At 35.1% G+C, this 24384-nt stretch overlaps 2 protein-coding genes and 1 pseudogene across 5 annotated transcripts; 1 reads left to right on the plus strand and 2 right to left on the minus strand.

Annotated features, from left to right (window-relative positions):
• Positions 1 to 199: 199 nt before the first annotated feature.
• On the minus strand, positions 200 to 13101 carry LOC142555751 (uncharacterized). 4 transcript variants are annotated; one of them, XM_075666834.1, is made up of 12 exons: positions 12659 to 13101; positions 12366 to 12481; positions 11277 to 11438; positions 10787 to 10987; positions 9619 to 9741; positions 8724 to 8761; positions 8550 to 8649; positions 3664 to 8061; positions 2444 to 2578; positions 2210 to 2308; positions 1991 to 2133; positions 200 to 733 (listed from the first exon to the last, which is right to left on the minus strand). In XM_075666834.1, the coding sequence occupies exons 3-12, from the start codon at positions 11352 to 11354 to the stop codon at positions 502 to 504; spliced, it is 5547 nt and encodes a 1848-aa protein (XP_075522949.1). In that variant the 5' UTR covers positions 11355 to 11438; positions 12366 to 12481; positions 12659 to 13101; the 3' UTR covers positions 200 to 501. The 4 variants fall into 4 exon arrangements, with proteins under 4 accessions (XP_075522949.1, XP_075522958.1, XP_075522965.1 ...); XM_075666843.1 differs by having other exon boundaries at positions 12366 to 12496; XM_075666850.1 differs by lacking the exon at positions 12366 to 12481 and having other exon boundaries at positions 11277 to 11380.
• Positions 13102 to 15485: 2384 nt separating this feature from the next.
• Positions 15486 to 18776, minus strand: LOC142555772 (pentatricopeptide repeat-containing protein At4g18520, chloroplastic-like; annotated as a pseudogene).
• A 1064-nt stretch (positions 18777 to 19840) lies between these two features.
• LOC142555779 (transcription factor TGA1-like) lies at positions 19841 to 22780 on the plus strand. Its single transcript, XM_075666875.1, has 8 exons — positions 19841 to 20275; positions 20352 to 20426; positions 20536 to 20595; positions 20708 to 20785; positions 20885 to 20942; positions 21450 to 21721; positions 22101 to 22331; positions 22464 to 22780. The coding sequence occupies exons 1-8, from the start codon at positions 20105 to 20107 to the stop codon at positions 22614 to 22616; spliced, it is 1098 nt and encodes a 365-aa protein (XP_075522990.1). The 5' UTR covers positions 19841 to 20104; the 3' UTR covers positions 22617 to 22780.
• The last annotated feature ends 1604 nt before the right edge of the window (positions 22781 to 24384 follow it).

The following is a 24384-nucleotide window of genomic DNA, read 5'->3' on the forward strand; positions in this document are numbered from 1 at the left end:
CTGATGCATAAATCACATTTAACTTCAAGAGTCATGATTTAAAATCCAATAAATGGCACTTGCTCCCCTCAGATTTGGAATATTATTGGATTCCTCCCTCCACATACTATAGGATATTTGGATAATAAAATATTTTGTTTATAATTATGTGAGCATATGACACCGAGGTTCATGCAAATAAATTGAAAGTAAAATTCAGTGACTACTAAAAATAATATAATTCAACTCGGATATCGAAAAATTCATACAAATTCATTGACATTCTTCTATGCACGGTGGTAAATGGAAATATATTTCAATTCAATTACAAAGACCTGTCTGCTAAGGACAGTTTTTTGCCGGGTCAAAACATGGCCAACTGCAACCATAATTTACAAGGATAAACTATCCCACCAAATGATACGGGAAGTGTCAACTACTGATACCATGAAATGGCCGAATCTTGGCCCGAAGAGGCATTTTGAAAATATCAGTCAACAGATGATGTCCAATTAAAGGTTACTACTTTCCTCGTGCTCGAACATTCTTTAGCGTCATTTTGAGTTTCTGTCTCTCGCCTTCAACCTCAGCAAACTGAAGACTGAGTTGAGAGTACCGGTCGTGCATCTCCCTCAGTTCAGTCTCTACCATTGCATGCCTTCCCTTGAGTTCCAACATCTCTTTGATCAGTTCGTTGATATCTCTGAAGCTTTTGAACACAGATTCCTCATCACCATGTTGTCTCAAGAAAGAACTGTGATATGCAGAAAACACATGTTCAACGTAGTATGTGGCATTAATTACAGTGGTGATGTTTATCAAAACAATATCAAGCCTACAGTTTAGTACGTTTAAAAAGCTAAAGCTCATGAAAGATATAACACCAATAGATTAATTTTTCAAAATGCTCCATTCGCATGAGTCATAAACCGAAGTTTATGTACCCGAAATTAATATGCATGGTGTATATGCATATGTTGGTTATTAGACAAAAAGGCCTATAAATAAATCCATTATCAACTTGGTGAAATATATAAGAATTGCATCACGAGTTTTGAACTAGCAACATCCTCACTTAGACAGTAAGCCCCTGGATTACAATTTACATCTAGTGAAGGTTGTAATAAATTCTAACAGCTGAACTATAGAATATAAGAAATGTAATGAAAAGAGAATCAAACATCACAAAAAAATCACATTATTGAGCTATAAAGCCCTATATCTCCCAGACGATATCTAGAGGGTTAAAACCAGTGTCTTCATGAAGTGCGAGTAAAACGCAACAATTTGGTCAAAAGTGGGAAAAGAAAGGTCAAAGCCATCATTGACCGGCACGTCTAACGCACAAAAACGGTGAGTTTCTAGTTTTAATATTACAAGAATTTAATATTTTTTAATAAAATAAAATATTAAGAAATATATACATACACACACATATATACATACATATTAATAAAAAATTTCCGCATAAAAAACCTGAGCTCGTTAATTTTCCCCCAATATAAATATATACATTTAATATTAATTTATTATGTTTGTATATTATTTTATCTATAATTTTTCTTAAGATAATGCAAATTATATTAAATATCAAATGCATCTTTTTAAATTTAATATTTGATTAAGTATGCATAAGTTTATGATGCTTAATACTAATACTCAACCTCGACGATTCGCTGTGCTTAGAGCTTCTTAGAATCTTGGCTAAAACTTATATTAATCACTCTAGATTTATAAAATAATTATCATATTCTTTTATAATCAAACTATTGCTGGATAAATATGCTGAAAGATATACCCTGCAACTACAGTTCAATAAAAACATACATGATCTTAATAATATCATTTTGATTTCAATTCTTCTATTTCTAACAGTAATCAAATCAAGATACTTAGTACAAGCATAAAGCATTTCTCGATGCAGCAACTACAACTATGTACTTAAGGTGAGTGATGGCAATACAAATAAAATCTTAAGACTGCAAGGCTACAGAAGTTGTAAAGGACATACCTCTGAAATTGGGCGTTCAATTTGTTCTTTGCCTTCAAGGATTCGGCAAGCTCAATTTCCAATTCAAGAACCCTTTCCAATGCATTCCCACCACTGGAGAAGTCATTGAACAAGGGAAACATGTTTCTGAGCTCTTCATTTGCCTTCAGAGGAACATATGAAACAGAATGAAACTCCCTGACAGATTATAATATAGTTGCAAATGGCTCGGAAGCTTACCTTTTCTAACCGAAGAATTTCTCTACGAGGAACTTGAAGATTCGGATCCACCTCATTATCTATGTGAAAGTCTATATTTTCTTTTTTCATCTTTTCCAGCTGCAGGAAAGAAAGGCACTGATTATGATGGAATCTCAACAAATATTTTACTTGAAAACCTACTTTCAGAAGCAGACTTTTAGAAGTAATCATTTAGCTTCCTGACAGCCTGAGGCTTTTCAAGACAAGAAATACCTCTTCATGTAAGTGCTCCAGGCTAGATTTCAATATATGGGATCCCAAACAATCACTGTTCACATCCGAATTTTTTCCATTACTCTGGGGGGGTTCTCCTACAGCTGCCTCGGGAATCTGATGCCTGCCTCCATCCTGAATGTGTGGAAAATCATTTCTCAGAAGTAATTCAAATGAATAAAAAAACTGACATCCAAGTTACATAATACACCTTCTACTGGCCTCGTAATCTATTCAAATTTCCAACTAAATAGATTACTAGCTAGAGAAAGAGGCAGCTATGCATCAACTAGTAAGCATCAAGAACATATGAAAGATGGAGTGGGTGGGTTATGGAGCTCCATTACTGGGGAGGTCAACAAGTAAAAGGAAGCATGTAAACTGATGAAAATAATAATGATAATTCCATGTTCATTATGTAAGGGCACACAAGCAGAAACAGAAAGGCTCATTGCTGTAAATGTGATTTAGTTATGCAGTTTTAATTTCTAAATCATTATACAACATGTATTCCATTATAAGTAACAATTGCACTTGATTTTCCTATGTGGTAATCAATTTGGCACAGCGACCAAAACATTGGACTGGTACCAGTTTACAATTTGTAAGATTTGAAATACATATATACTAGAGTTACAACTTTTAGCACAAGTGCATATCCTCAATCATACTCTTGTTATTAGAGCTCCGATCACATGTTTGATTCCAATAATTTACAAGTGGGTGCAACAATTAAGAGGGTAAAGACTTGCATGGTCATCTATGTGGCACAATAATTGATATGCGATGTTTCGGTAGTAATATATTATAAAAAATTGAGGTGCACTGTCATCAATCAACTATAGTGTTTGGTACAATATTAGACATTTGATCCTATATATTCAATTCAGTTGATAAAAAAATAAAAAAATAAACATTTAATACGTATGAACTCATGAATTCATTCCCCAATTTAAAAGAATTTTAAACGAACTTGTTCTCATGAAAAAGACACTGTTCACTATCTTTTATTGGACATGTTATTCTTATATATTATTATCCATCACAAAGATTATAGTCGTCGATAATTATATCAAATTTTATTATAGGATGTCTAATATAGCATCTTGAAGCTTTGCAATGAAACGAAGCTACAATAATACTTAATTTGAAATGAAAAATGAATAGCAACAAATGAGCAAAAAAAAACTGGTAAAAAATCGTAGCTTAGAAGACAGTACCTGAAAAGTCCGCAACTCTACAGCCTCAGGTAAATCTGCATCATCATCAGCCAGGATTGATATTGCACATATTCTTTTACCACTGCAAGCAGACTCATCGTGATTTAAGACAATAGGGGATGAGTTCTCAGGTAACTCATTGACTGAATATTCTACGTCAATCACAGAATCATTTTCATGTTTTTTAACTTTTCTATGATTCTCCAACTGTACTTTTGCCAAGTTAATTTCAACAAGAAGTTGAGATTTCTCTACTTCACATTCTTGTAAATAAGCTTCAAGCTTTTCTTTTTCTTCCTTGCAACACTCTAGGCTAAGCAATGCACATTCAAGTTCAGCCCTTACACGGTCACAATCTTTGCTCATTTCACGTTTTTCTGCAAGCACCAACTGCAATTCTTTTTCGATGTCCACGATTTTGTGTGATAGCTCCTCGTTCTTCTTCAAGTTCATAGCTTCAGACTTCTTCCTATTTTCAACTTCATCAATAGCATCTTGCAATTTTAAAAGCATCTCTTCTCCATGTTTTTTGGATATAGAAAGCTTTTGCTTCAGTTCTTGAAGTTGAGTTTCGTACTGTTCTTTCATGAATGCAACTCGCAAGGAATCATGTACAGCAACTGAATGCCCTTCAGCTTCTTTCTTTTCACGAGAAAGACGGAATTCATTTTCAGCCTCATCTTTCAGTTCCTTCAAATGGATTGACAAGTTCTTAAATTCCTCAGTCTTCAAAACCTGTTCAGAGAGCTTACGTGAAATTTCATTGCATTGGGAACGTAACTCCATCTCAGCGTCTTTGTAATCCTCCAGCAGCACTATATCAGCACGCTGTTCATCCAGTTTGCCTTTGAGTACTAAAATTAAAATTTCCAATTCTTCTTTTGAAACTGTCAGGCAACTGATCTGCTTTTCAGCATCTATCATCATATTTTTCATCTTTTCTACCTCAGAAGCTTGTAAGATTTTATCCAAGGAGCTGCTGTTTTCCACTGTTGTCAACTTTCTCTTGCACAGCTCAAGTTGATTCTCGAGATCATTGTTGGAATCAGAAAGAAGCCTGTTTTGAGCTTCAGAAACTTCAAATTCAGACTCGAGGCTTTTAAGAATTTTCATCAAGTTATCTCTTTCTTCACTCAAATGAGCTTCACTGGTGCGGTATCGATTCAATGTAACCTCCAATTCATGGTACCTCTCCCCATCCTCCCTACGAGAACTCTCTGAGAGCATAAGCTGCTGGAGATATTTTTCGCACAGGGATCTGTACTGGCTTGAGACATAAGTCATTTCAACATCTGCAGCAAGCGAGTAATCATAAAGCAAAAGCAGCTGGTATTCAAGATTAGATTGTTCAGAAATTTTCAGGTGAAGTTCTTTCGTAAGCACCATTTGCTGCTCCAAAAGATGAGCAAGTCTACATCTCTCCAACTCTAGATCTACTGCTAGGCCCTTAGTATGATCAAGTTCGGCGTTTTGCTGTCCCAAATCAATCAGTTTAGCACGATCCTTATTCAACTGAGAAGTAAGATCTTTATTTTTTCGCTCCAATTCATCTCTGTAAACCTTTTCTCTTTGCAACTCATCATTCATATTGCTCAAACTTTCTTTCAGACAAGTAATCTCAGATGAAATCTTGACAGATTTTTCACCTTCATCCTTCAAGGATACAACAAGTTCTCGTTTTTCTTGCATCAGCGCACAGATAGCTGATTTACTACTCCCAAGCTCCTCAACCAGAGCATCCAAGCAGGCGGTTTCTTGGGCTAAGTGACCATTTTTACATGTCATTTCATGCACGCGATCTTCCAACAGACTAAGATCAGCTAAAAGTGATTTGTTTTGCTGGGCGTAGTTCTCTTCCATTTCAAAACTGACCTGGAATTGTTTGCCAATAGATTCGAGTTGAGTTTCAAGTTTTTCCACAAGGGCATTGGACACATCCAGCCTAGTCACCATATCATGCATGTCACTCTTAAACTTTTGCTTCATTGACATAATTTCCAATCTGGCCATGACTATTTCAACTTCAAGGTTTTTATTCTGTTCAATCAGTTGAACAATTCTTCCACATGCATCATGCTGGATCTCTTCTAACTGTAAGATGGCATCTTTCATATCTATGTGCTTGAAATTGAGAGAGTGTGGATTAGTCAAAACCAAAATTTTTTTATTGTAGGACTCCAACAGATTCACCAGCTTATCTTGGATAAAGCTGATATAATCCTCTTGATTTTCCTTCAAAGATGCCAACTCATCTGATTCAGATTTCAGGATAACCCACTTTTCCTCTAACAGCGACAATTCATTTTGAAGTTTCTTCTTTTCAAATGCTTCTTGTTTCAAGGAAAGAGACAGTGCTGCGTTTTCAGTTGAATAACTTTCAATTTTTATCTGGGAACTTCTGTATTCCATTTCAATAATTTCCAAATCTTTCAGCTTCTCAGAAAATAGATGATTTTCCTCGGACACACTTTCCAACTTATCTTCTAAAAGCTGGTTTTGCAGAGCCAATTCACTACATTGAGAAATACAACTAGACTTGTACTCATTAAGTTTGTGAATATCATCCGAGGCCTCATGAAACCTCATCATCAACTGATTCTGAGAAGCATTTGAAAGTTCCAACTCCAATACAACTTCATCCTTTTTCCCCTTGATAACTCTAATTTCAGCATTTGCTTCAAGTAGGGATTCTTTCAAGGTTTTTGAGTATATATCCAAGTTTAAGTTCACATTACACATTTCGACAAGTTCTGCTTCAACCTTTTGATAAAGCTCTTCCTGCAAGGAGAAGGATCTCTTCAAGTCTTCCAAAAGAATATCTCCACCCAGATATTTTCCCCTGACACCCAAACATTGATTCTGATGCTGAGGTACATTTTTTGCATCATAATCTTCAGGATTCTTCAAAAACTTCTGGTCTCCTTGCAAATTTAACTCTGAAGGTTCTATAAAAGCCTGCTTGATGAGGTTTTCATTTGTCTCATACATAGACACAACCTGTGAGGAAAGCAGCTCGAGGTCCTTCTGCAATTTATCCACTGCAATCGAGTAATTTAAGCGGGCTCTTCTCAGTGCGGCTTCTGAAGAGGCAACCCTTCTCTCAAGCTCCTTGTTGAGGACTTCCAAATCATGCCTCTCATTACAAAATTGTATCATCTTCTGATTCATATCTCGATGCGTCGACTCTATTTCAACTCTGCTCTCAGACAAAGCATGCAGGCAAGTTGAATGTTCATTTCTGAGGAGTTGCAACTCTCCCACCATTTGCTTCTGATTTTCTTCCAGTTCCTGAATAAGTGTTTCATAGTAACATTCCATTTGATCCATTTTTCTGATAAGACCTTCCTTTTCAACTTTTGCCTCATCCAATTCCCTAACAAGATCAAATATTTGTCCTTTCAAAGAATCAATAGCACCTGAAGGGTCAGAGGCTGGAGGGGGAACATTGAAATGCTGAAGAATACTTTCGGGATGACACAAATCCAAACAAAATCCATTTTCGGATGTATACTCTGTATGCTTATCTGTGCATATTTCTCGGATCTCCTTCACATCTGTGCTCTCTGATGGCACCACATGTAGTAAGTTTGTTGCATCATCATTTCCTCGTTCGACACTCTGCAGAATATTGAGCAATGCCTCCAACTCCGAGTAAATCAATCTACTGTCACAAGCATCGCCAACAATGCAAGTCTTGCTTTGAAGTTCTCTTATCTTCCCCTCTGCTGCAGAGATTACCTTTAAAAATTGAAGCTGCACATCCTGACGCAAGTGATAACTCCGATTGTCACTTGTTTCCAAAATAGTAGTGTGAGGGATAGATTTTAAATCTTTAAGCCTGTTAATATCATTCTTGAGCTTCAGGCACTCTAATTTAATGGCAGAAACTTCTTTTTCCAGTTTTCCACCCAAAAAAATCTCAGAAGTAAGGAGGTGGGAAAAATTTTGAGTTTCAGTGCCTAATTTACCAGCTAGACTTCGCAAAGAACTGACTTCTAACTTAAGGCCTAAGAAGGATGATTCAGCCAATTCCAGACTTTCTCTAAGTCGATTATTTTCTTCACGAGCAATTGCCAGCTCATTATCAAAGGAATAGATTGTACCCCACATGAAAGCAGAATCACTACTCCCTTGGGCCATATTCTGATGTTCAGATGAATCTCCTTTCTCTGAATGAGGACTTTGACAATGAGAAAAAGTTTGAAGATCACCAGATATTATTTTGAGGCTATCAACATCTTGTATGCTGGAAGTATCATGCTTCTCAGTAAATAAACTTTCTGATGTATTGGATGAACCCTCAAATCCAGCAGCCGAGTCTGTATGCTCTTCATTCAGGTTCATGTCTTCCTCAAGGGAAGAGAGTTCATTAGAATCTGATCTAACCCTTGCACTGACCTAAAAAATAAAAAAGGAACTCTGAGAAATGGGGTGATAGAAAGAAAATTTAAACCCATGCAGCCAAACACACGACAAACTAGACAAAGCAATGGACTGATGCAGTGAGAGTGAAATTGCAAACATCATATGGAGTTTCAGAATAGATAAAATAAATCATTTCAGGAAAACACTATTCTAATTTCATTCATAATTTATTTATTTATTTATTTTTTGTCATAGTTGCCAAATTTGTTTTCTGTCTCCCACAAAGGCAATGGAGACACTCTAGTCCCCCTGTTCTATCAATACTCCATAAATCATCAGTAAGAAATTGACCTGATTTTTATAATTAGTCTTGGTTTACACATTATCTGACAGATTATATCAAAGAGCATATTTAATGCAACTTGTGTAGAATGACCAAGAGTGGAAATGAATAAACAGCAAAGCAGGGCCACAGGGGAAGTAGAAAATAATCTGACACTATAAGTTTGATCACAGGTGACCTCTTCAGTATGTCTTATTTTCCCAGTGTTATTATGACCATGGCTATCATCCCCTGATTGTAATCCCCTTTCTCTTTGATCTCTCTGCTGCTCAAATTCCCTGCGAGCAGTAAATTTTAAATTTCAATCCACTGTACAAAAAAAGGATATTCTTTTTGAGTCTTGGTTCAGTACCTAAATCCGGTTTTTGAGGTTAGGAGCTGGACAGTAACCTGAAATGCAGATGCAGTAAATCAAATTCAAGATATTAAATAAGGAATCGCAAACTTATAACATGATAATCATAGGAAAATTAGCACAAACAACCAAAAGGCCGGCCACATGAGAAATGTCTCCAAATGCGGCCAGAAAATTAGAAGAGCAGAAACATAGGTAACGGACACGAGGGCCAGAGTTAAAACGTCAACAGGTGATATTGTCAAGTATCAGCATCTCATAATCCAGCTTCAACATTTTCAAAGGGTAAAGACATAATTCATTGGCCTAGATTTAATGTAAAATACATTATACTTTATAGTTTATAATACCAACCTCAACCATGGTGACATTTTGTGTGAAATTTCCACAAAATGAACCACAATGCTTATCTCATTACTATGAGCGAGTACCGATATCATAATAGAAACAGACAAAGAAGAGGATGAAGAAAAATAATAATTATTAAGGAGAGTCTTTATATGTAAGTATATGTCTCTATCAACCTATTTCTTTTTTTCTTTTTGGGTAAAATGGCCAATTCTAAATTCAAAACTTTTGTAGCAAGTTTGCATCTGCCCCTAGGAAAACAAGAGATTTGTCGGCTAGCAAGGAGAGCTTTTAATGGTTAAAGAGAGCACATTTTTCTTTCTAGGTGGAAGTGAACGATGCACAGTACGTAGAAGAGTGGTAGTTGGATGCTGTCTATTATCAACAACCTAAAGTTAAATCAGTAGAAGCGTCGAAGTCAAAAGTTAACCCCTTGAGATGAATGTTTAAACAAGTACAAGTTGTAGAAAAATTTAATGCGCCCACCGTGTAACAAATTTAAATCTATGGTAAAAATATGATTCAAAAATTTTATGCCCCTCACATGTAATATAGTTCCAAAATTGCATCCATGAAGAGAGAGTGCCACAGCAGAAGGCTTCAGAGCATCAGCATAATCAGAAAGATCAATCATAGCTTCGCCAAGGATGCTGGCCCGTGAAGCGCCCTGAAATCAATGAATTTGGGAAAAATACAGATATTGTTGTCATTAAAGATGGGAAGATAAACAGAAGAGCATAAACCACCAGAAATGTGTACAAAATTCTTGCATGATTTTTATTAATGGAAAAATATAGAGAATAATTTTCAGATAGTATTTAATCCCATAAATCGAATATTTCCTATTGGTCCTTTTGCTACTCGAGAGTGATTGAACAATCATTCCAGGCCCATGTGTTTCTCTTGCTGCATAATGGAACTAAAAGCTCTGACTTCGACATCTTCAATGATTACTGGAGGGATATATCAGTACTGTGACATAAGAACTATTTAGTAGACATTAACAAAAAAGAATGGCCGAATCCATTAATATGCGCAACTACAATACCAAAAGCACATGAGTAACATCTTACACAAATTCCAACATGATTCTCTGAAACCATTACATTTAAGTTTGCTACAATTATGATATTCCAACCTTTTCAAAACAAAAAATTCTAGCCAGTTTAGCCTTTTTAAATCCTTGTTATTCCATTTAGATATCCCAAGTTTGAAGTTTTGGTAAAGGCTCTTAGCAGGCGTCTACATGAATTTGCTTTCTGGCTTCAAACCTCATCACTCTCTTCACCTGAAATGATAGATCTCGTGATACGTAAGCTTCTCGATTCAGCTTTTCTTTGGCTTGACGGGAATTCCAATCGATAGAAATGACAGAATACAATGTCTTTTAAACAAAGTGAAATTACCGGAACACGTGTTTTATGGTGAAATCCATATGGTACTTGTGCCTTAGACTGAATTAAAAGTCTCGTAATTTGGAACAAGAAAGAAGACATCTAATTTTTTCAACGCTACATGTGTCAAGTATTTCACCAAAGAAGGTGATTCAATTAATGGGAATTGGTAATGTAGAAACCGTATGAATGATGTGGAGATGCTTATTTTATCAATATTCTTTACCATATTAAATGGCTCAAAATTTTAATCAGGAAGTTTGAAAAGATCAGTGGAAAAAATAATAATTACTATCACTATTGAGACAGAAACAATACCATGGCCACAACAAGTTTGTAGAGCTTCTCATCATATTGTTTGCTTTTAGAATCTTGAAGAAGCCTTGTAGTTTCGTAAATAGGATCAGCCCATTTACATGTTCCGTTTCTTACATTAGCTTTGGTTGTCTTTGCGGTTGGTTTTCCAGAATCAGCAGGGATGAATGATATAAATAACTTATCCCACCCATTCTGTGGAACCTGAGACATTAAACATAAATTGCTGGGTCAGTCATTGCAAAATCATTGTTTAGGAACCAAATATATTTTCATCCATTTCATAGCTAGTCAGTATTTTAGAGCAGGTCTAAAATACAATACTTCTAAAAAATTAAAACAAAAAACTACAAACAGTCAAACTATTGAAAAAAGTCCTTAAACAAAAACTAAAAGGACTGTTGGTATGGTCAACAAAACCAGACACTCAGAAAGAACAAGTCTTAGACAAGAAGTCGTCATATGTGGGAGTGAAATTTATGAGAAATCATACATGTGTGGCATGAAATTGTAGCCGAAAGACCACTTTCACTTTAGTCTTCTCAAGTTTCCACTTCGTTATCTTTGACATTATGTCAAACCTAATTCAAGCACCAGCTGTAACAACAATTCTTTAACTTAGATGAAGATAACACCCAGAAAACCTCTTCAAAACCTGCAATGTATAATAGAAAATTATCATGAACTGTAAAGAAAGAAAATAAATCAGTACTACAGTCTGCACTATCAGCATTGCTATTAGTGCCTATTGCGATCATGAAAAGACAAAGCAATCCTTTTTAAATCGGGATAATGAAAATTTGTTAAACTCGTGATCATCAAATAATTTTTGATAAGACATGAATTTGTGTGTTCACATCTAATTAACCATGCATTGACACTAAAACATGCTCTAATTTAAGATAATGAATTAACTTTGCATTAACATCATAAATATTAAGCCAAGTCAAATGTTTAACCAATTAACATTTTTCAAGCAAAAATCAATCTTAAATATTACATAGTGTAAATGTATTTGGTTATCACATTAAAAAATTGAATGAGGGAACAATTAGGATAGATACACTACAAACATGCAGGTAAGATGTTCCAGTCACACTTTCTTAAATAATCAAACAAAAACATTTTTTTTCACTTCACTGTGCAACGGAATTAGAAATTTAGATATTGCTAAATAATTATATTACTGAGTAACTGACATATCTTCTATTTTTTGAAGTGATGGAAATTATAGGTAGGTAGTTGAAAGTGACGTGGAATTAGAGGTAGTTAACTTCAGTCATCCCACATGAGCAATATGCATATGACTGTACACTGCATTCCAGTATATTAAACATGGTAACACCATTAAAGGTGTATAGAATTAGATTCCATTACTAAAATTAAGTGAGTGTCTCCAAAATTGTTAAAATTATGAAACAGCGAAAAATCTACTGCTTCGCTAAGCAATAAATTTTGGTTCTCTCTTTCCGATGTTGGTTGCAGGAGAATATAATCAGTTCCACAAAAGCAGTAATTTTTAAAGCAGAAACTTTGGCATCGAATTACAAAAATTGAGAACTACAAGAACACAAGAGAAGACCTTTCATTCCGAATGAATCAAAATTGGAGCACCGGAAACCAATCCTGTTTTCAGCACATGAACTGCGATTGACCCCCGAAGCACAGTGTACAAACTATTTCTCAAAGATCAAGATCCTACTAGATGATTCACTTCAATGAGGTAATATCATCACATTAAAATACAAGAAAGAATTTACTTGTTACTAATAATGAAATCAAAGCCCAGATCTTGAAAAAACAAGCAAAACAGATTCAACTTAAAAAATAATATATCTATAATTCAAGCATCTATGAAGTTAGAAACAGAAATACCTTTTCCTCGAAATGCAATGGGCCGCACCTCCAGTTACTCTTTCAATTTGACACAGGGTGCACACTAAACTTTGGCTTCATTCAACAACGCACCCACCCCCCCAAAGTTAAAAAATTTGAATCGATAAAATAACCCAGTTAATCCTGGGCAGGGTAAAAGTGCAATTGAAAACCAGAAAAGACTAGTCTTGAAAACGTGCCCGAGAATCTGAAAATGGGATGACTAGGAATCAAAGAAATGCTTAACCGAATTCAGTGAAACAGAAATGCAAGGCTGCCAGAAGTCCAAAAACAGAAGGATAAACAAGTGGTAAAATCACTTCAGCAATAATGTCAATCTGCCAGAGTGTTACTCCTCCCACAGACAATAATTTTAAAACAGGGAGAGAAGTATCCACTGAAAAATCTCAGCGATATTGGTATTGCACGCTTTTAAACGAGCTCACACCTCATTTTCGGAACTAAAAATAAACTAAAAAAGAAACAGTAAAAAAAAAACCAATTTTCAAGAACTTGAATTAGTAAAAAAAAAGTAGGAAAAGTAGGTTAGAAGTTGTTTGGGTACCTAATCACGGATCTTAGGTTGGGGAGCTTGAAATGCAAGTCAAAATGAACATTGAAAAAGAAAAGACGAATCTTTGTAGGAAAGAGAAGGGTGCCAACAATGTCAGCGAGAGGAGGTAGGTGTATTCAGTGATATCACTGTCAAACCATACGAAAATGGGCAAAAGCAATTTTCTTAGCTGGGTTCGGAATGGACGAGGTTATCAAAGTTGAAATCCAGCCCAAACACCGCAGTTTTCAGCCATTAATTCCAGATTTTCATTGTAATTAGTTGGCGGATTACAGCTTTTCCTTTCTTCATTTTTTTTTTTTCTATTACAGGATTACAGATTTTTGTGGGTTTGATATACAGAGCTTGGAAAGAGAAAATTACATAAAATATACCATGCAGTTTTTTGTTTAAATTATTTGCAACTTTTTTTTGGGTTTTTAGGGACTTAAGTAGGATATTTTTGGGTGTTGGATGGCCCCTTTCGTGTTGACTTAATGGGTAGATCTCTGTTTTTTTTTAACATTGAATAATGGTGGAAAATGAAAAAAAAAAAACAATATAGAAAAACGTCAAATTTTCTTTTTCTAAAACCGAAAGATCACATGCATGAATCATGATTAGATCGATTAGTTTTTTATTAACTAAAATCTAATAAAAAAAAAGCGAACGTAAATTTTGATATTTTATTAGTAAGTACATTTTAATATCAGAACTTGTGGTTAAACATATATACAAAACAATGGTAAATGAGACTTGTTAGATCAAATCGAGCTCAATTTTAAGAATATTCGGCTCGTGGGCTTACAAACATGTTCGATAATAGGCTCTCGACCTCGCCTTGTTTAAGTGACTCGTATGCTCGAACTTGACTCATTTGTTAAGTTGACAAACAAAAATATTAGCATTAATGTCAATGAAAGTATTAAAGGAGTGAAATTACTGCAATGTTATTTAAATGGTGATATCAGTGTATGACGAATATTTGTTATCTGGATGCTAAATGTATTATTTTGATATGTTCAATAATATACCGAGTTTATGTTTTTTTTAGTTATTATTTTTGTCATTTTTATTATTTATAAATAAATTTACATTTTTACGATTGATTTAAAATTATATCTTTAATAAGCTCAAATTAAGCTCAAACTTGAGCTCTATTCTATGCTTTACAAGCTCAAAAATAAGCCGAGCTCAAACTAGGCTTGTTAAATATGATACACGAGTTATTAATGAATCAAGCTCGAGTTCGGCTTGATTAACATGATAAACGAGTTTTTAACTAGCCGAGCTCGAGTTTTTCTCGAGTTTAGTAATTTCAAGACAAACCGAACTCGAGCCTGATTATAGAAGTTCGAATCGAGCTCGATCTCAAACAATCTTAAACGAGCCAAGTTCAAACCTAATATTATTTAATTTGATTTGAATCGTTTACCTCCGTACAATTTTCCATTTACCATCAATGGTTACAGTATGAATTCAAGGAATGTAGACAAGTCGGTGAGCATATAATAATCAACAAAATGTTTAATTTTGAATAGCAATGTTTTATTATATGAGAATATTGAGTTTTCACTTTTCCTTGTGTTTTTATTTAAATACGGCTGATTAAATAAATTTTGGTTGGGATGTCACATCACAAGTTATAGTTTTCGAAAAGTTTATAATAACATTTAAATCAAATAAATTTTTAATAAAGATACTCTAATTATTTTTCGGTGTGTACTGAATAAACATCTGACATTGACTAAGTAGATCGTATTAGGCAAACTTTGAGCGAGAAATTGTTGGTTAGGAAAATCGATATTCTAATATTGTGATAAATGATTCACCTACTACACCAACTCGAACCTCATTAAAGACAAATAAAACAATTCTTGTTTGGGATGGTGATTATTTCAGGCTAAATGTTTCCTATATATGAAATCAGCATTAGACATGGACATTCAAGCATCTAAAACAGCGGATGAATTATTTGCTAAAAAGAGATTTAACTGTGAACAGATGTGCGTTCTTTCGTGTGCATGTTTGATATCAAAAAAGTTGGAAATCAACAGTCATTTCACATTATTTCTTCAAATCTACCTCAAATCTAAATCTTTCATTCCTAAATTATTTTGGGCTTCATATGATGTTGAAGCCTCAAAGTTTTAAAATATGCAACTTAATAGCAGAAATAAATTACCAGATGATAAGACCCAAACCATTAATCATTCAAATTTTTCTTTTTAGTGGATGTACACTGATATGGGTGGAGATTTTCTGGATAAGATCTTTTCCTATAACATACACAATTCTTAATGTGATAAATGAATACTACATTGGAAGTTGGAATAAAAATACTTCTATCTAACATGGCTAACACACCAAAACTACACATAATTTAAGCAAATCAAACTGCAAAAAACATGAATCTATGTGTATATATACAAGTAGCTTCACAAGTTTTGAGGTAAAAAAGAAACCTGAGCTGGCTTTTGTTCTCATCAGTCTATTCTTACTTCATTCAAAATATTTTGACTGTAGGAGAGTGCATAACCAACCACCTGTGAGAAAATGTCTCCGTTGGGAAAGTTAAAGCTACGAGGTTGTGAAATCTTTCAACATCTCAAGCTCTAAATCTTAGGTTTACATTTGGAACCATGCATGTAACACAGTGTCAATCAGAATGGATTACCCGAAACCCCTTTAAAGAGGATCTTTATGACTGCAAACAATGTTGTAATGATAAATATTTGTCCCGCTCAAATTCTCCAACGGAAGAAAGAACGGTTAAGAGGATGTAATCATCCACCTCAATGCCCTCAGTTTGCATTTGATACATGAGCCTCAAAGCCTCACCACAAACCCCATTCCTTGCATATGCTACGATCATCGACTTCCAGGAAACCAAGTTCTTCTCAGGCATACTATCGAAGACCTGAACTGCATCCGAAAGATACCCACATTTAGAATACATATGAACTAAAGCACTGCCCACAAACACGTTGAGGGCTCTTGTTTATGGAGGAATGGATTATCCTCCCTTGGTTAATATTTTCTAGTTTAGCACATGCCTTGAGCGCCGACGAGCAAATATGTGGATTGAGTTCCACGCCATCACCCAACATTTCCTTCAAGTACTCGAGGGCCTCGTGCTCATGACCAAGGAGAGAACTACCAGAAATCATTGCAGTCCATGGAACTACATCTTTATCGGGCAGGTATTGAAGAACTTTAGATGCTGACGCATAATACCCACATTTGCAATAAAGCCACACAAGTGCACTACCTATGAAAATATTGCTTGGTGAAAAGGTCTTGAAAATCTGTGCATGCACTTCTTTTCCTAATGACAAAGCACAGAGTAAACCGCAAGCTCGGAGAATGCTAACCATGGTTAAGATGTTTGCAAAACCTTTAATCTTCCCATTATACGGAATAGTCTAATGGCATCCTCGCCATGTCCATTACGAGCATATCCTGCTATGATAGATTTCCAAGTGACAGCATTTTTCCATTTCATTCCAAAAGAGTGTTCTGGAGTTCATGATTTCTCCACACTTCGCATACATATCCACCAGTGAAGTCCCAACATAAACATCCATATCATATGAATTCTTCACAATGGTTCCATGTAATTGCCTACCAAATTTCAGTGCTTGTTCTTCACCACAGGCATTCAACAAGCTAGAAGCAGTATACTCATTTGGGTCAAGTCCATTGGATATCATTCTCGAAAACATGGCAAAAGCCTCCTGCCCTCGTCTGTGTTGTGAATAAGCAGTAACTATTGAAGTCCAACAAATTACATCCGGTCTTTCAATTCAAATACATGAAAAGCATCATCCAAATCACCACATTGAGCATAAAAATGCAAGATGGCGCTGTTTAAGATTAAACTACCCAACTGAGTCTTTATTAAACAACCATGAGGTTGCCTTCCAAGTTCATAATCAAATGTCTTGCTACACAAATTTAGCATGCACACGAATGTCTTTGAGTTTCCCAGGAACCCACTGGTAACAAACTCACATTACATTCTCAAAGCTTCATCATTTATCCCATATCTCTGGTATCCGTTAAGCATTGCCGTCCAGGAAACAACGTTTCTCTCCAACATATAATCAAACACCCCACGAGCTGACACAAAATCCCCAAATTTCACATACATGCTGATCAAGTTATTATTAACATAAACTACAGGATCTCTCATGCTCTTAACAACCAAGGCATGCATTTTCCTAACCTCATCAGTATTAGAACAAGACTGAAGCCAATGGCCAAATGTGCTGGAGTCAATTGATTGAATAGTTGGATTAGTCTTGTATATAAGCACATTGTAGTTATCATCCACATTTTCCGGAGACGCGTAGAGAGCATGTGAACGGGTCAAGAAAGATGGGCTCTTGGAAACATCAGGGAAATTCAATATGTAAGTGTAATGGGCTATATACTGGATTCCTATTCTATGGGATTTCTCTATGCGTATTGGTGGAATGAATAATTGAGCATCAAGAGGACTAGGTGGTTGATTTTGATATACAGCTAAGGGCAGGGAGCTGCATAATGGAGAGAACATCGAAAAGAATATCTCTGACTTTTCCCACAAAGTGCTGGTCTACAAATCTCATAACTTCTCTGCTCTGACAACAATGTAGAACAGCAATCAAAATCCAACTGTTGTATTATTAAATCCACCATAATTTGGAAAAAAAAACTCCACCATAATAAAGCTCAAGATCAAACAAGTTAAAACCGACAAAATACCTTAACACCTGATAATTATGTTTATAAATGAGATGTTTGATCAGCTAAATGAGTCGGCCAGGGTTTCAAACATTCTTTGCTTATTTCACCCTCATCCTATCAGTTCACTTAACATAAAATCCAGTGGACATGATATTTTCAAAGCAGAAAATATTAATCAGTAAACACCGTAACTCAGACAGAATATAGTTTAGAATAAAGGTAAACTCCATAAGAACATTTTAACATGTAAATCGAACATTTCCAAGTTTGGCAAAGAATACTATGTAAGAACCTTGACTGACGTAAATGGTCCCATAAAAAGTTTCCAACAGCACATAAATTTTCCCCAAACCACATAACATACTCAACTTACAAGAAAAAATTTACTTATTGCGAATAATGAAATCAAAGCCCAGATCTTGAGAATGAAAGAAAGACAGATTCAAATTACAAAATATATCAATAATTCAAGCATATACAAAGTTAGGAACATAAACATCCTTTTCCTCGAAATGCAATGGATCGCACCTCAAGTTATACTTTCAATTGACGCCGGGAGCGTTAAACTTTGGCTTCTAGTTCATTGATTTCATTCAACGACGCCCCAAAAGGTTAAAAAAATTGAACCGACAAAACACCCCAGATAATCTTGGGCGCAGCAAAAGTGCAATGGAAAACCATAAAAGATTTGTCTTGAAAATGTGCCCGACATCCCGAGAATCTGAAAATGGGATGACTAGAAATCAAAGAAATGCTCAACGAAATTCAGTGAAACCGAAATGCAAATGCTGCCAAAGTTCAAAAACAAAAGGATGAACAAGTGGTAAAATCACAGATCTGAGGCAGGGCCGAATCAAATCGAGCCAAAATCACAGATATGAAAGATAGATATGGATGATTGTTTAATTTGGACTTGACTCAATTCCAAAAGTTAGCTCAAGAAGAATTATTCAAGTCCATATATACAACTTTCAGATTATTTATTTAACCGATGTGGGACAATTAACAAAATTAATACACAAATCAAATCGAGCCAAAATTTAAGAAAGTTTCAGTAAGTTTGAATTTGAATAGACATATTTGAAGCTCAAATTTTTATTATTTTTAATTTGAATTTGAGTTTGATTCGAAATTTTCGATCTGTTTTTATTCACATCGCATATACTAGCTCGAAAATAAAATATTACCTAGATTTATTGTCCATTTTAATTCCATTTAAAACAAAAACAACTTAGGATATTAAAGAATAAATTGTTGTGATATTAAGCATTATTTATGGGCTTGCTGAAGTGAGATCATTCCTTTTTCGCTAGAAACAAAAATAATTATAAACTAGAAAAAGGAAAAGGAAAAGGAAAGAAGCAAATCAAGATTTTTTTTAAAAAAAGTAAAAATAAAAGGGGAAACAAATTAAAGTTTTTATTTTTAATTTTATTTTTCCTTATGACATATAGTGGCTTATCAACTTGTTGTGATAATATATATATTCTTTATTAAGATTCATGTGCAACGTACGTTAGTGTACATTTGCATACTTTTTTTTAATGCAGTTAATGGCTACATATATAATATATTTACTAATTATCTCAATATTATTAAACTAATTTGTTGTCTCAATTTAACATAGAAGACTGATCACTATGTCTGGTTAAAAAGGAGAATACATGCATGTATATGCCTCGAATTCGTTTCATTATCCAGTTAAGCAGCGGATGCATATAAATTTTTTTTAACGTTTTGAATTCCAATTTTGAACGTAAATATATGCATAGTTTGTGGGATTAATAAAGGAAAAGAAAAGAATTTGACGGTAGCTTAGGGAAAGAGTCGCTTTCTTTACCATTCATCTTTTTTTCATTTGGGCATATTACCTTTAATTTCATTTATGAATTGATAGTTGAGCTCGAGGTATCATACTTCAATTATTTGCCTTACTTTCTCCTATTTGTGGAGATCGAGAAACAAGCTGGTGTGAAGTATAATACCCCCGTCAAAATTTTCCTTGTTTTTGATCATTAGCTAATTTTCTTACAAACTGCAAAAACAGATTTCAAGTTCTGATCTTGATCTTGATCTCGAGTCAGCATATATAATTTAGCTAAAAAGGATTCCGTTTTCAAATAATTTTTCGATCGTCCCTTGTTCAGTTTCAGATCATTAACATGACTTCTCATTCGACTCAATTCGCCCCGTTAAGTAGGATCGGCATATATGAATTGCCTCTCCACCAACTTAGTATGTGGGATGACCCTACTTTTGAAAGTAGTCTCTGCAGTCCTGGAACTGGTGTTTCTGCAACAATCATTGATACCGAACACAAAATCGATGACAAGGTACGCAAGTATGTGAAATTTCAGATATAGGGTTATTTTTTAGATACTGATGTTTGATTTGATTTTGTGATTGCAGTCTGATCAATATGCTTCTGATAAATCACGGGGGCATTCTGAAGATAATCAGGCGTCTAACGGCATCTCAGAAAAGGTGAGGGACCTAATCCACTAAGAAAAATGGTTAATTTCGACGTATAATAATTGAGTTAACAAAGGTGAAGAAAAGGGACAAATTGACTTGAAAGGCTAGCTAATGGCAGATACGAAGAAGATTGGCTCAAAATCGCGAGGCTGCCAAGAAAAGCCGACTGCGCAAGAAGGTTTGTGGCCGTGGACCATATGTTGTTGAACTTTCCGTAACAGTTTTTGAATGGAGAAATCGGTTTGAATATATTTCTTGGTCCTAATTATGTTTGCTACTAATCCGGCCAGGCTTATGTTCAGCAACTCGAAACAAGCCGTTTGAAGCTAGCACAGCTTGAGGTAGAACTTGGGCGAGCCAGGCAACAGGTGAGCTCATCGCTGGTATATATGCATGGAGCTAGCTTGCATCATATAAATGATCTCCGGCCAGTCTCAAATTTCAATCGGCACTCGTATATGTTTCAGGGTTTGCTTATCGCTGGTGCTGCCACTAATATGGCATTTTGTGGAACTGTCAATTCAGGTATCAAATTAATTGGTTTCTTTATGATAATAATTGAAGGTATGGTGGAATATGTGCGTGGCTGAGATAGTCGCCTCCTGTAATTCATTTTAAATTAAAAATGAGGGGGCCTCCTCCTCTATTTAATTTGCTCATAAACATATATATTCTACAATAAACCACTTTTTCCTCCCTAAAACAAAGCTATTTTTCATGTTGAGGCTCCCAACCAATTAGATTTGGGAGTTGTCTTGCTAAGCTATACATGGACGACCACTTAAAATTGAACGACCAATTGCACGTACGACTTTATATTAGTTATATAATTGTATTCATTGACGCTCATATATCAATATTTTCTCACTGTTTTGCATTAGGATTATTGTGATATCCTATCCCAGATCGGATATCACAAGAGAAATGTGAAACTTTATAACACTATAAGCGATAGGATTGGCATGATCATTTTAGTGACTATATGCGGCATGCGATGAGAGGGATATCAATGTTTCAGTGATGCATTTGTAGGAGTTGGTGCATTTGAGATGGAATACGGGCGCTGGATTGACGAGCAAGACCGAAAAATCTTGGAACTGAGAAATCTTCTGCAGACACCGATAGCTGATGTAGAGCTCCAAATTCTAGTAGAAAATGTTCTTAATCATTACTGCAATCTCTTTCGCATGAAAAGAGCTGCTGCCAGGGCCGATGCATTCTACTTGGTTTCCGGTATGTGGAGAACATCCGTCGAAAGATTCTTCCTCTGGATAGGAGGCTTCAAACCATCGGAACTTGTTAACGTAAATTTTTCTTCCCCAATTACCAAATCATTCTCTACTTTTGGATATATAAAAAACTAATCCATTTTGATTTATAGTTAATTAGTCTATAAGACGTATGTATATCATGCATAAAGTGCATATATTGTTCTTATAAGCATAAAACATGGTCGTGTCCCAAATTTGGCGTCTATAAGATGAAATTTACTTATAATACCACGCAAGTCTCATTGGGTGACATGTTAATTAGTTATTTTTATACACTCAATGATTTGCTTTAGTTTGTAGTTTTTCTCTTATATTTTTTGCCAATTATAACCAAATCGATTACTAAAAAATAACTATATATATATATGCTGGAAGTAGGAACTAATATATCGTCAATAAAATCTTGTAACAGGTTGTATTTCCTCATCTAGAGCCTTTGGACGATCTGCAAAGAGTGAACGTGACAAACTTGAGAGACTCTTGCTCGCAAGCTGAGGAGGCTCTCACACAAGGTATGGACAAGCTTCGTCAAACTCTGTCGCAAAGCATCACCTTTCTCGCCGTGGCACCCGGCAGCTACATGAGCAACCAAATGGGCTCTGCTCTTGAAAAGTTGGAATCACTCGAAACATTCATACATCGAGTACTACTTCCACCGAATCCATATCAAAATTCAACTATTAGTACAACAGTAACTATACATACGACTCAAATCTTCTAGCTGTACAGTAGCTTAATTAGCCGAATCTTGATGATGCTTTATCTGATGCGGCAGGCGGACCATCTTCGGGAGCAAAGTCTACAACAGATGTCACGAATCTTGACGACACGACAAGCAGCAAAAGGGTTGGTTGCTTTCGCGGAGCATTTTCAAGGTCTGCGTGCTTTAAGCTCCTTATGGTCTGCTCGTCCTCAGAGATCTGTGTGATATTATAAAGGATGTTCCCGAACAAAATTCGGTAGCAGTTCATCCTGGTAAGGATGAATAATTTCAATGCTATATATATACTGACTTAATTAGTAACCGTAATTGTCCTTAATTAGACTGTATGGAACTATATGTTAGCTATTGAACTATGAGTATTATGGCTACGTTTTGAGTTTGCAATTAAGCCATGTATAAATCAAATAGCTTTAGCTTAACATTACAATTAAATCTCTACTACCAAAATATTTGGTTGTTTCATTATTGCAAATAGTGATGCCGCGTGGAACTTGCATCTGTGGTCAGGATATTTTAACTCTTTTATGATGTGCCTAAGAGTTCTGTAACATGGCCATGCACCCCAACTCCAGATAGACTCGAGACCATGAATTTTGATAATCTCCACTTTTTATTTTCTTGTCCTTGCTTTATATTCTTCATGAATCTTCATACACCAAGGATAAAAAAAACTGTTTTTTTTTTTAGATTTTCCGGGTGAAATACGTTTCATTCCCTGTACAAAGCATAATTATTATTTTTCCAAAAAAAATAAAACAGTTAAAACAAATATAGGTTTAAAATTACAGAGGGTTTCGCACCTTGTTTTTTAGGTGGATATTTTTTGTCACTTATGCTATGCCAAAATATATTTTCAAGTTTTATTTTCCTTCCATAAATTCTTCCATATATAATATATTGAATTATTGATACTCCAGCTTTTTTTTTTAATTATTCTTGAGAATAATAGCATGTTTTACCGAAGAAAGGCTGGAAAAGGAACATTGCCAACGTACAATGATTGCAAATTAAAACATGCTTAATTAATTAAACAAACAAAGTTACTAGATTCTTCTCACTAAACATGACGCAAAATGCCCAACACATACATAAAGAAGTAGAAAACCAAAATTTGAGCGCATCCACTATTTACATCTCCATGAAGAACAATCTTTAAATTAAAAGAAACCCCCATAATCTATCATACTACATATTAATTAATTCTAAATTAATTGGAAGGGACATGGTAGTATTTTCCTTTGCACATGCAGCGGTAGACGATGGGGCATGACTCGACGGAGCACTTCTTGAAGCTCACCATCACCCTTTGGCACGGTGTGCATGGCCCGCATGCATGTGAGCAATCCGGTAGGCTCGATCCCGTCGGATACAGCTCCATACCTATCTCACCGGCCTCCTGCAATGACACCACCAGATTCGGGATAGGGGGATGAAGCCCGAATGAAAAAACCTTAATATTATATTTTTGAATTTTTTTAGGACGTCGATGATGGTGTAATTTTTTATGCAAAGTTTATACGCACAGAAATTTTGTTGAAATTATTACAATTAATAAATCATTTGTAGACAAAAGTTGCAAGCGTAATTCACAAAATATTGCCCAAAAGTCTAGTAGCAATATACCTTAGTGTGCACACGGCTTTGGTCGTCCTGATAGGTATCTATGCCATGGTGGCTAACTGGTCTCCAACAATAATCAATGAACAATTTATTAGAATATGAGAAAATAACCCAGGATTCAAATTTTGATAATAAATCTAAGCTACATTGTCCTCTGTGAAGAGAATTTAAAATTTTAGTAAAGTAGCAAAACGTTATAATTAATTTTTTAGCGACATGATTTATTTTATTTGATATATATATATATATATATATATAAGATAACTTATTCTGTATGTTCATACCCAAACTTTTGCTAACTCAATGATTTATAGCGAAGGAGCAATGAAATCAACATCACAACAAAATGAAA

The sequence above is a fragment of the Primulina tabacum genome, chromosome 1 (assembly GCF_025594145.1).
Source record: "Primulina tabacum isolate GXHZ01 chromosome 1, ASM2559414v2, whole genome shotgun sequence".
Classification (NCBI taxonomy): domain Eukaryota; kingdom Viridiplantae; phylum Streptophyta; class Magnoliopsida; order Lamiales; family Gesneriaceae; genus Primulina; species Primulina tabacum.